The 12,827-nt window shown below is 39.5% G+C and overlaps 1 protein-coding gene across 4 annotated transcripts in view; it reads right to left on the bottom strand.

Moving 5' to 3' along the window:
- Positions 1–364: 364 nt before the first annotated feature.
- Znf148 (zinc finger protein 148) overlaps positions 365–12,827 on the bottom strand; it is a 124,458-nt gene continuing 111,995 nt past the window's right edge. For all 4 annotated transcript variants that reach the window (XM_021209973.2, XM_029544720.1, XM_021209975.2 and 1 more), the window contains 2 exons: positions 8,768–8,886; positions 365–8,494 (listed from right to left, as the gene is read on the bottom strand). In XM_021209973.2, the coding sequence (XP_021065632.1) occupies positions 6,896–8,494; positions 8,768–8,886 (1,718 nt within the window). In that variant the 3' untranslated portion in view covers positions 365–6,895. The remainder of the gene's footprint in view (positions 8,495–8,767; positions 8,887–12,827) is intronic.

Raw genomic sequence — 12,827 nt, 5'->3', positions numbered from 1 at the left:
CAGTAAGGTTACAACTTTAAAAGCTCATCTGTGTGAGTAAACAGGCAAAGGTCCAAAGGTTCAAATTTTACAAGTTTTAACCAGCCTTTCCCCTGGCACTTGAAAATGCCAGCATGTATATATCTGCCTAAGTCTATGGATAAAAGGTTATGACTGGGGTGGGGTGGGGGAGACTCCGTTTTCACTTCACTTTGGCCTTCGCTGTCTCTTGACCCAGGAAGTGGTTGTTGTTTATCCTAATATCCATCAGATTCAGCAATCAGGGGACTGAACAGCTGGGAAGTGTAAGCTATCCAGACACTGATCAGAAGAATCATTTTGTGAGTGATAAATTGTCAAGTAAGACTCAGTGACAACACATTAATTCAAGTGACTTCAATTTTATTTTTTCATAGAATCTTCAGAAGGTGGGAGAAGTGTCAGGTAGAATATCTCCCCATCCCTCTCCCCACCAAGCCAAATCACTCAAGAACCGGGATCTAGGAAATGAATAGTAGACCATCAGTGGTACCATTACGTACAGTTGGTTACAGCACCGTGCCAAAGAGCCGGGGTCTGAGCACTGACTTTTGCAAGGGCTAACTAATTGACATTTGTCCCAAGAATGGAGGCAGCACTCTTAACTGCAAACTGCTTTTTTACAATGCATCCCACTGTCAGAAGACAAAGTCCTGGCAAGGTGGCTGAAAACAGGTCTATCTACACTAATGGAGGGGGGGGGGGAACCCAACCAACTATGTATGCTACTGATGAAAGAAAGGTGAAAGGACTCTTATCTGTAAAGGAAAAGCCGTATATATTCTTAGCCCTATGCTTCAACATGGTTCAAGTCTGAAATAGTTAATGACGGCTAACAGCTGACTGGATCTTAGAACTAGTAACATTATCACCACAATCTACAGTAAAGGCCCTGATATTTACTCAATCTCTGGAACTAGTAATTCCACATGGACATCCCTTCCTCTATGTACCACATTTTTTGCATATTTACCAGCAGTTATTTGGTTCGAAGTACTGTGAAAAATTCAGCTAGAAAATTATTCATAAAACTTGTATTCTGTATTTTATTTTCAAACAGCCAAGTGTCCACATTTAAAATGCAGAATTTGCAAATATAAGTTAATCTAATAATTCAATTTAAAATAATGTAAAACAACTTCCTTTTTGTATCACAATACACAAAACAGTATTATAAACTCCAAGAGGCGAGGTGAACTGTGACGACTGTGCCGAAAGCTATGAACTCATTAAACCTTGTAATGTCAGTTCATGTCCCGTGGCCAGGGATGCAACAAGCCGCCACTGCACTTGAATGGCTCAGTGACTCACTTACGGTATAAAATGGGGGCTCAAGCAAAATGGTTTGTTTCTTTTTTTAAACAATGATAAAAAAAAAAATCTTTTAACAGAAAAATCCTCCCAATTGTTTAAAAACAATTATACATGGAGGATAACTATTATTTTTAAAATATCTTGGCTAAATTTCAATCATTAGGCTGCTGACTGCAGTGTAAAAGTTTGTATTTAAAAATATCACAAATATAGTATTTAACAGTGAAAATTTCAATGTGGTTAAGTTTCACTGCAAAGCAATTTCACCTGAGTAGACTTTTGAAATTTAGTGCTCATATTTTAAGGGAAGGGAAGGGAGGCTCCACTGTCTGATACTGAGTTTGCAGCTGATTCTCCCACTGACCCCCTAGGGGTGCAGGAACCATCTGCTGTGGCCTTCCCAAGAAAAGGGGATCCTTTCCCACGTAAATTTACTCTGGCATCTTAGGAACTCTCAGTATCCACCCAATATTTCCATGTAGCTACCCATTCAAGCATAGCATCCCAATTCATTCAGTTCTATACAACAGCCTCTACATTATATACATATTTAATTAGCATTAAGAAGTAGAAAATAAAAAGTTTACAGTGATTGAGAGGGGCCGAGACCAGGACAGGAAAAGCAATACTGTATAATCAGAATATCCTAGCAGCCTACCACTTTCAACAACAAGGTTTTCTTTATTGGCTGGAATACAAAGAAGGCATAAGGGATTCCAGGAAAATAACACTATGTCTCAGAAAATCCAACGTGCTCCACCATCAGGATTTCCATCACACATTTAATTTCTTCTGTACAATTTTTGTAAATGTGTTTTTCTTTTCAAAGTCATCAGATTCCCAGGTGAAACTCGGCACTACACAGTACGCCCTTGGAGCAATGAGGTTCACCTGCTTTATTTGGGTACCAAGGTCCCTTCCAGACAGCATTAAAATAAAGACAAGTAAGACTAGACAGATAAAATCCAGTATAATTCAAACCCGACAATGAAAAATTTCCCCCGTATTGTTGCAAAATTCTTTCTACCGAAATGCTTTGCTACAATAATAAAAAGCATACATTACATAGAAAAGGTACCAGTGTGCTAAAAAGTGACAGAAGTGGCCTAGCAAACCCTTCAAAGCACATTATATAAATGACTAGCATTAAAAACATTTTCCCTATAAAATGTAGGTCATAATCATTTATAAAGTGGCGGCTTTGTTTCTAAAGCAGTGATGGGTGTTCAGAGAGCTGCTCTGTACAGTATAATATCTACTCACTTCAAGCTATAAGTTTGTCTTTCTTTGTATTGAAGTTGAGTAAATTCATCTGGTCAGCTGAGAAATCAAGCTTGAAAAATAAGTATCTAAAAATCAAAGTAGAAAGTTTAGAATCATTGAAATGTAGCTATGAAATATGAAGAAATCTATCTACTTCACAACTGAACTGAAGTTACCTCAACACTTACGGGCTTGAATCTAGAACAGAAACACATATTAAAACCCAAAGCAAACCAGAGTTAGGTAGCAGTACAGAAACGGGAAAACAAACAACACATCCCTTCCTTCAGTGTGATGGGCACTAAGTTCAGCGGTCTTCCTCCATCTTTGCACAAGAGTGGTAAGGCCATTCAATGCTTAGTGAGAGTGAGCACAGACGAAGCCAGATCTAGCCTGTCCCCCCTGCAACGTCAATTATGCTGTGTAAACAGTGTTACGTTCCAACAGGAGGAACAATGGAATTTGCTTATAAAAACTGATTAAAGGTAATCATTATTAAGTGAAATAAGGATAACTAATAACTCTGAAATGTTTCTCTAGAACGTTCCTGATGCTACTTGTAAAGTTAGCACTGCTATGTATTATTGCTTACATACAGTACAACATCACACGCCTTCTAACATAAAGCGGTACTGTGACTGGTTTGTACATATTTACAGAGTCTTAAAAACAAGCTGTAAAAACATTACATACTTTCAGACAATACAAATTAGCACATTGGTACTCACTTCAAACAAATGGAATGCATAACATTAATAAACATCATAAAGGAAGACTCACATCAAGTCCTTGATTGTCAAGACACGTTTATATATAAACTCTAACTGTGCAGAATCAAAGGTTCAATCATAGGTAGGTGCATCCTTACTCGATGAACCCTATTTACAGCATGGTATTGCATAAAAAAATAAAATAATGTTTACAGGGTTTTACTTTTTTTTATCCATTGGATTAAAGAAAGCAACAAACACAACAAGAAATGTTTGTCTGCTTTAGTCTGTTTCCTACCAAAGTTTAGGTGGGAAAAGGAAACACGCTTTTTATTTGCAGAATATAGCAAAAACAACTGGAAAATTATTTCCCTGAAATAAAGCAATTTGAAACGGAAAAGTTTTTAACTTAAATTGCAGACTCAAATAGATTCTCATTGATTATAATAGAGCTTCTTCAAGTAAGTACACTGTAAAAAGATGACCTCTAGCTTAGGTTCTAGGGAGCTCTGTACGCAGCACACCTACTCAGAGGTTCCCGGCCTCTTTTTTATTTTTATTTTTTTAAACAGCCCTTTAAAAGCCCAAATTAATAAAAATCAAAGAAGTGGCAAAATATCTAGCCCCGGTGGCACTTTGCAAGTGCCCCTCACCTGTGGGAATGAAGGCTTGCCCTGAGCACAAGGCCTCTTCTACCTCCTAAGAGATAAAAATGACCCACTGCTGTACCCTGAGTCAGCTAAGATGATGGACTCCTACCTGACTAGGTAGCACATGCACACTGTAGATCCACAAAAATAAAAACCACAGGAGCCACTCAGCTATTCCAAAGCCAATGAGATACATGTGCAGTAAGAGCTGAAGCTCAAACAGCAACAATGCTTTCGGATGTTGGAGAGCTCCTGCCTTGTCTAGTGGGCCCAGACTGACAGGCTAACGGCGAGCAGAAGCTGAAGGGTGCTAGAGCTATACTTGGAGAAGAAATGAGAAGTGTGAACTGACAGGGTATCTCATATCATCCAGGGATCTGTCCAGAGCAGCACACAGGGCCACTTTCCTTCTCTAATGCCCAGGCAGAAAAGCTTTCTAAACCAACACAGGGAAGCCCAGCCTGTTGAGATGCTTCTCCTAGGATGAAGATACAAGCTGAGCCTGACAGGCATCTGGAATTTCACAGTAAGTGATGACTGTACTTAACTGGTAAGTCAGTAAGTTATGCTGGCTATCAGTTATCTCAAATGCTTATAACATGGTAGAAAAGTCTGCCGTTGTGTGGATTTAAAGAAATGTGTTTAAGACAGGAATGCAACACCTGAAATTCTGTTTACAGAACTTCCATTTTCAAAGGCTTTTTCTTCCTAAGCTGACCTGAACCTCTCAGCAACCGTCACATTCTTAAAACTGTGCTGGTGATGTTAAAAACAGACCCTTACACTGTACAAGAAATGCATCAAGTGCTCAGTGGAACCACACTATGTTTTTAATCAGGTTCAACTTAGGAGATAAATGTCTGCTCTTGTCAAAAGTACTATGAGAAATATACAAGCACCCATCTAGGGTGCACACGGTCCCATCACACCTCATCTGATGAAGCGTTCCTGTGGTTATGTGATGCGCCACAGACACACATCAGTCTTCAGATCAATAATGGCAGAACTTAAAATATTCACTTCAAAGAAGTCTAAAGTTCTTGAAGATCTGACAGCAAAGCTGTCAAATGGGAAACTATGATTTCAAGCAAAGTTTCATAACAAAGTGTAGAGGAAACCACATAAACATAACTTATATTCCTTGTCATAAAAATACCAACATTTAAAAAAATAAATGAGTGTAAGTGAAGGACACTGGGGGAGGATATTTCTTTGTTCCCTTCTTTATGAGAACAGTCTTGGGATAACATTAAATAAAAGAAAAATAATTTAAATGGATAAAATACTCAACACTGAAACAAAGCACGCAGATCTACAGGGTCAACAGCAAAGTCAAAATGGAAGTTAACAAAGCGTCATCTCCCAAGGGTACTGGTTTCAGATCATCACTGGTGCATTGTGATAAAGATGGCGGAAATGGAAAGTACAAAACCCAAAAATGTGGAACAAATAAAAGAGATGTAGAGCTGATGTAACGAATGTTAGTCTCCAAAAATTAAAACTGTTCAATGTGTAACTCAAACCATCATTATTCATAAAAGTGTATATATATATATATATATAAAAGCACTATTTATTGTATCATGCTGTATTATTTTAAGACAAAGTATACATATATAAAAAAAACATTCGTGGTATAAGGATAAAGTCTGTAGTTTATTTAGATTTTGAAATGCAACAAAAACTTTCCCATCACTCATCTAGCTGAAAAAGAAACTGCAGTTACTGGAATCGGTAAGCACTTCCGCTTTGTAAAACTGTCGTGAGCAGTATTCATTTAAATGTAACTTAAGTAAGCAATTAAAATGCCCATTTCTTTAGTTTCTTGGGATACTGTTTAATTATCCAATCTATCAAGAGTCCAGGAAGAGAAGAATTAAACCAGGTTTTACAGTTCAAAGATATCCCAACTTTCTTTTATTGCCAAAAAGCAAAATTGTCAATTACGAGATGATTATGACACAACCATATCAAACCTAAAAAATCTATGATTTTAACTTTGAGAAATCAAAAAATACCAGATTAATTCTAAGTGCTCTATGTCAACTGAAGTGTGTAAAATAAAATACATTTCAGCTTTAAAACGTGGAATATACATTTTGTGTAAGCATTATTTTCTTGGGAATGTAATCTACAGAATATTTATTTTTTTACTAAAACTTCCAACCTTGATACTTGCACATGAAAAATCATAAAAAATGTCTAAGTTTACCTGTACAAAGAAGCTGACACCAGTATGCATACTTCCATAGAGAAGTGAATGCTTCAGCAGTTGTGTGTTTTGGTAAGTTTTGAAAGTATGCATACTTTAAAAGTAATTAGGCTTTTAAATAGTGGAGTCTTAGACTATCAGATTTTTATTACTTTTTCTTAAAAAAAAAAAAACAAAAAACATGTCATTATAATGCAAAATGAAAACCAAGGGTATATGGCATATCATTTTTAAAGGTGGTTTCTTTTTATTCCCCCCTATAGGACAAACTACGTATTTAAGCCATAATCTCTTGACATTGAAACTTTAAGTTCACTGTCTGTGACGTATCCTCGGATTCCCTGCTGAAGTGCAATACTATGCTGAAAAACTCAGAAACAGTATGAGGGAGTTTCACACAATTACTATGCTCCTAAGAATGTACAATGTTATCAGTTAGGAAACAATTGTGCGAAAGTCTTTTTTTTTCTTTTATCTTGGTGTGGGTGAATAGCAAGGTTCTGATCTAAAACAGGTAATGCATTGCTTCTCTAACGGTGACGACACGTAAGGCAGTTCAAGGAATGCTGACTAACCAAACAAAATGCAGTTATTGGATTATCTTGCTATTCTTATCAGCTTGCTATGAACGCACTGCTCTTAGAACTGTACAGCACTCCATTTTACAGAGTAACCCCACGCTTGATTAATCTGTTCTAAAGTGCCAGTATTATGTACACATTTTTTTTTTAGCCAAAAGTCTGGCCAGTTGTGGCATCTGGTGAAGATGTCATCCCAGCTCTATTATCATTTACATTCACCAAGGGAAATTCTGAAAATTCAGCACTTGTCCCTGGTCCCCGAAGGTTCACCTGTCCATTGGCAGTGCTAAACTGAGTTGCTATTCCAGCTCTGGATCCATGATATGGAGCACGGAAGGGCTGCTCAAAGGAGCTCATTTGGTAAGCCTGGTGGACAGGCTGTGCCTCAGCTTTCTTCTGAGAAGTGACTTGATCCAAAAAGTCTGCTGTTGACGTGGCAGAGGCGTGGTTTGTCTCGTCACCTGAAAAGGGAAATGGGTGCTGTGAGTCACCGACTATTAGTCCAAAGTGGGACTTATCTGGAGTTGTTCTTAGTGGAGAATTCATTCCTGATCGAAAGCTGTTGATGGGCATGGCTGCATAGACTTGCTTGTCTATGGAAGAGAACGCTGGCGGATTTGGAAGGGTCTGGTTGTCAGTCACAAAGTTAAGGCTCGGGCTATTCAAATAGGCATCGTTTTGGCTAGTTCTGTCCAAAGCCTGCTGCAGAAACTTGGAGTATTCCTGCAACATGTTAGCTTTATCTGATGAGGATGCTTGGGAGCTTGATCCAACATTCTCTGACTGGGTGACTTCAGGTACATCGGAAGAATTGATTGATATGCTAGAAGTCACTTCAGTATCTGCAACGCTGAAGGAGATCTCATGCTGTCCATTAGGTTTGTGGGAATAATGATCCAGCAGAGTCTGCAGGACCTCATCTGGAATAACATTTTTGTCATGATTGCTTTTAATCTCCACATTCAGTGCCTGGGAATCCAGTATGGATGCTGTGGTGCTCTCATCAATGACGCTGGCTACGGCGGCTTGTGTCACAGAAGGCTGAGAAGCTATGGTGCCCACATTTAGTGCGTACTCCCTGCTGTTGTTACTTGCAGCTTGAAGATACCGCTTCTTCTTCAGAAACTGCATGGCGTCGTCGTAATTAGTACTGCTGTGCACAGGTTTGCTGGGGCCTTCCTGCAAGTTATCCACTTGATCGATGTCAGCACTGCCTTCTGAGTCCAGTAATGCCTGCTTATCCACAAGCTCAAAGGCATACTTGGAAACTTTGCTGTCTTCATAGCTGGATAGGGGTGAAATGGTTTGACTTTGCTCCAGGGGCTGTTTCAGACTTCTCTTACTATTGATTTTTTTGAGAACCAACTTGGGTGGGTGTATTTCTCCAGATGCATCTTCTAAGTGGGAGCCTCCCACTGAAGAGTGTGGCATCTCAACAGCATACTCTGCCACCATGTACTCATCCTTTACTTTAGTGCTCGACGAGTAGAGAGGCAGGTAATCGTTCTTGTCTTTCTTCAGGTCCGATTTGTCCAACACACTCTCCTTGTCCATCCCAGACGATTTCTTCTCAGTTTTTTGCCTTTTCTTTTTTGGCAGTGAATTATCTTTTGGTGAAGTAGAAAAGCCAGAATCTTCCTCTGATGTCAGAAGGCCACCTTTGATGGCACATCTGTTTAGTTTTTTGTCGTGATTTTCATGGCACATACGTTTATGTTTCAATACACGATCTGTTCTGGAAAAATACTGTTGAAATCAGAGGTTGGAAGTGGTATTTTGTTGTTGTTTTTATGTTTGTTTGGTTTTTTTTTTTTTTTTTGGTCAACAAGGAAGAGAAGAAAAGAAACAAGATAATTAATAACAATATAAATAATTCTAAACCAATTCACTGATCAAGTTTCTATTATAAATCTAATCAGAGCTTAAAAATCTCAAATGATACTAGTACTAAATGGTGCCTAACTTGTTAGTGATTTTGCACTGCAGTTAAGGTAGGAGAGTTCAAACTGTCTGACCTACCTGTAAGCAGTATTCACACTGATAAGGCTTCTCTCCACTGTGAGTTCTTTTGTGCCTTTCCATGTGATATTTCTGTATGAATCTCATACCACATTCATCACAGCGAAATGGTTTTTCACCTAGTACATGATTTAAAAAATTTAAAACAAAACATTGTAAAATCATGGACTGTTTTGCCAAAAGAAATTCTTAACATAAACCAAAAGTCTGCCATATACTAAAGGCTGAAAGAGTCATTGGTGCACTGATGCAATCTAACACAATTCTTGGGGACAGCTTGTTAAAAATAACCTATCACCTGGAGATTTCGACTATTTCTTCATCACCTGTGGTACACACCACGGCACACGTACAGCGGTCGGACTTAGCTCTCTCCTACCGTAGAGGTCCCAGGGTTTGAACAGACACACCCTGTCTTGACAGCAAACACCACAATGGATTTGGCTAACTTGCTAGTCTGGGCATGGCTATTGTATTCTTAGGTCTTTGGGTTTTTTTCTCTTTTTATGTATTGGTGGTAGACATATGTGTGTCACTGAATGTGCAGAGGTGAGGGACAATCTGAGGGAATCGGTTTTCTCGTTCCACCCTGTGGGTCGTAGGTGTTGAATTCAAATCATCAGGATGGGTGCGGCTCTTAATTCCCTCAAAAGTACTTGGGAGTAAGTGAACTCTAGATCCTAAGCATCTCTTAAAAGAGAATTTACTAACACAAAGTACTGGGACAAAGTTTCCTAAGGAAGGTTTGAGGTTGGGAAATCACTTGTGGTGTGTGTGCTCCATGGCACACATGCAGTCCTGGGTGAGAGTCATACCTAGAACTGCAAAGCAAAAGTAAGGTTATTTCTTCTCTAAACTTAAAGCCAAGTTTCTCGTGTCATCTGTGGAAAGAATTACACCAGTGTGCTGTCAACTGGACACATGACTGCTCTCATCCTTTGACTCCCTAGAGATTTCTTAACTGTGGGGAACATTAGAGTTCAAATAGCTTGTACTGATAAAAGGAGATGTCTGTGAACAACAGAGTCAGAGTCATCTTGACTGCTTCCCCACCATACACTAACAGCGTGTTACTGAACACTGTTAAAAATTGTTCTTGTGAATTGTGTACAAGGTGTATCTTTCTACAATTTTAATGAAATTATTTGATTGAAAAGTTTTTTTTTAGTTGACTCTTGCATTTTTTTCTTGAGGTAAGGGCTCACTATATAGCTGTGTGCCTGCGTCTTTCTGATTTACTCTTGCTAGTTATTTCCACGTGTCGTCTTAGCAGTATAGCTGATGTCCCTGATTTGGGAACTTTGGTGTTTCTACTGCTGAACGGAAGTGGAAATAAAATGACCGATACATCTTTTCTATGAAAATGAAAACAATTTAATAAAATTTCTTTTGGAGAAAATTTTTTTAATGTTTTTCCCTTGGAGGGTATGAGAGCCTCTCTTGGAAAAAGAAGCCTATTTTATATAAACTATTTACATAATTTTAAGACTGGCATAAAAATTTAAATGAAGAGTAATAAGTTTGTGATTTTTTTAAAAACACATTCAGAAAAACATAACACGTGAGAAAAAAAAATAATCTCAGTATGTTCCACAACACTAGGCTTCTAGTGCACAAGGGCTCTGGAGTTTCTTAGTCCTGACTGTGATGTTTCGCCCTGGTCACTTGATACTGCAGACCATCAGCAGTCTATGAGCCAGGATGCAGGAATCCTCTAAGAGATGGCCACATGCTACAGTTTGAGTGTATCACACAAAAGCTTCTGTGTTGGGAGCTTGGTCTGCAATATAATGGCACTGGGAGGCAGGGGGTGTTTAGGAAATGGAGCCTAGCACAAAATGATTACATCAAGGACAATACTCTCAAAAGGAACAAACATTCTGTTTGTAGCACCTTGCTTCTTGAAAAGAAACTAAATGGATGCTCTGGACTCCTATTTTACCTTCAGATCTTGCCAATTCTGTCATGATGCTACTTGATAATGTGATGTGGTAGGGGTCCTGACCAGAGGCCAAGTTCATAGAGCTACATCATCTTCACTTTTAGCCTCCAAGTGGTGAGCTGACAGAACTTGCTTTTTCTATAAAGTACATATGAGTATAGCAAGGACGTATGCTTCATGCATAATCTACTGCTCTATAGCTTGACATAATCTGATTTTTGACAGTCTGAACTAATTCTTCTTGTTTATAAACTTTATTGTAAATCAGACTTAACCACCACCCTATCAAACTTGATCCCCAAACCCACACCCTTTGTCTACTCAACATCTTCATTTTAGACTTATTTATTTTATGTGTGTGAATATCTGCCTGTATGTATATATGCTAACTACATATGAGCCTAATGCTGAATGAGGCCAGAAGTATGTGTCAGATCTCCTGGAACTGAAGTTTCAGGTGGTTGGGAGCCACAGTGTATGTGTGTGTGTGTGTGTGTGTGTGTGTGCTGGGAATTGAACCTGGGTTCTCTGCAAGGGCAGCCAGTGCTTTTTAACCACTGGATCATTTCTCCACTCCTGACATTCTGATACTTAGGATCTCAAATACACAGCATCTCACAGGAAACTGAAGATTGCTAACCACAGCGTAGATGTAAATGTTGCTACTATTCACTCAGCTGTCTGAGCCAGAGGCCTGTACAACCCCCTGTGTCTCTTCCTATTTTCCAATTAATGGGCCCTACTGAGTCTTCTAAATTCCCCACTGTCGTCATTAGTTCAAAAGACATTTCCCAGGCTGGAGGGGGAGGTAATGTCCTTCTAACTAGCTGTGTTGGCCACCTTTCTCTTCTTGCAACTAATATCTGAACTAGATAATTTAAAAGAAAGATTCACTTTGCTCACACTTTCACAGGTTTTAGTGTGGCTGGCTCCATTGGCTTTGTATATGTGATAAGGTAAAAAACAGGTCTAAGGCAGTGGTGGCAGCCATCAAAAAGGCTTAGTGGTAAAAGTGCATGCCACTTTGATATACCTAGATAACCTTAACTGAACAACTGCCTCCATCAATTGGCTTGTGGGCATGTCTGTGAGCGATTGTCTTAACTGTCAATTGACGAGGGAAGGCCCAGCCTGTTGTGGGTGTACCATTTCTACACATGTGGGCCTAGACAGTGTAAGAAAGCAAGCCAAGCTGGAACACTGAGCAAGTAGCAGTGCTCTCCCATGGTTTTGGCCTCTATCCTGGTTTCCTAAATAATGGGTTGTAACCTGGAAGTGTAAACCAGGAAAATCTTGTCCTCCTTCAGTTGCTATAGAAACCTGACAAATGGACCTCAATCCCTAGAACCTGGAGTGAAATCAGAGAACTGACTCCAAGTTTTGACTTCTGACTTCCACGTGTGTGCATAGCACATGCATGCCCAAATCCATGTCTCTGTCTGAGACAGACAGACAGACAGACACACACACACAATAAATTAACTACTTTTAAGGACTGCTGAAACAGAACTGCTCATCTCATGATGGCCAGGAAGCAGAGAAAAACAGGAAAGAAGGGAGAAGTTGTAGCCCTCCAGGGAACTACAAACCCCTGTGACCCCTCTCCCACAACCAGGCCCTTCTTTAATTTTTTACTCTTTCCCAATAATGTCATCATTATATTAATCCATCAAAGGGTAACCCACTGACTGGGTCGAAGCCCTAATAACTTAAGCAGCTCTCAGTGACTGGGGGCCATCAGCTAAGGGCCAAGCCTTCTGAAAACACTTCAACTCCCTAACAGCAGTCGCCCTGCAGGACACAGCACAGTAAGAGACACTGATCACTTTAAAAGCCTATCAGTGGTCCAAGAAAGTATAGCCCTGGCTGTTCTAGAACCACTCTGTAGACCAAGCTGGCCTCGGACTCTCAGAGATCTGTCTGCCTCTGCCTCCTGAATCTACCTTGCCTATCAGTGGTATTAAGATAAAAGAAAATCGGGCTGGTGAGATGGCTCAGTGGGTAAGAGCACCCGACTGCTTTTCCGAAGGTCCGGAGTTCAAATCCCAGCAACCACATGGTGGCTCACAACCATCTGTAATGAGATCCTGTGCCCTCTTCTGGTGTGTCTGAAGACAG

This window comes from Mus pahari, chromosome 12 (genome assembly GCF_900095145.1).
Source record: "Mus pahari chromosome 12, PAHARI_EIJ_v1.1, whole genome shotgun sequence".
In the NCBI taxonomy this organism is placed as follows: domain Eukaryota; kingdom Metazoa; phylum Chordata; class Mammalia; order Rodentia; family Muridae; genus Mus; species Mus pahari.
Note: the sequence above shows the minus strand (reverse complement) of the source record. Positions and strands in the feature narration are given on the sequence as shown.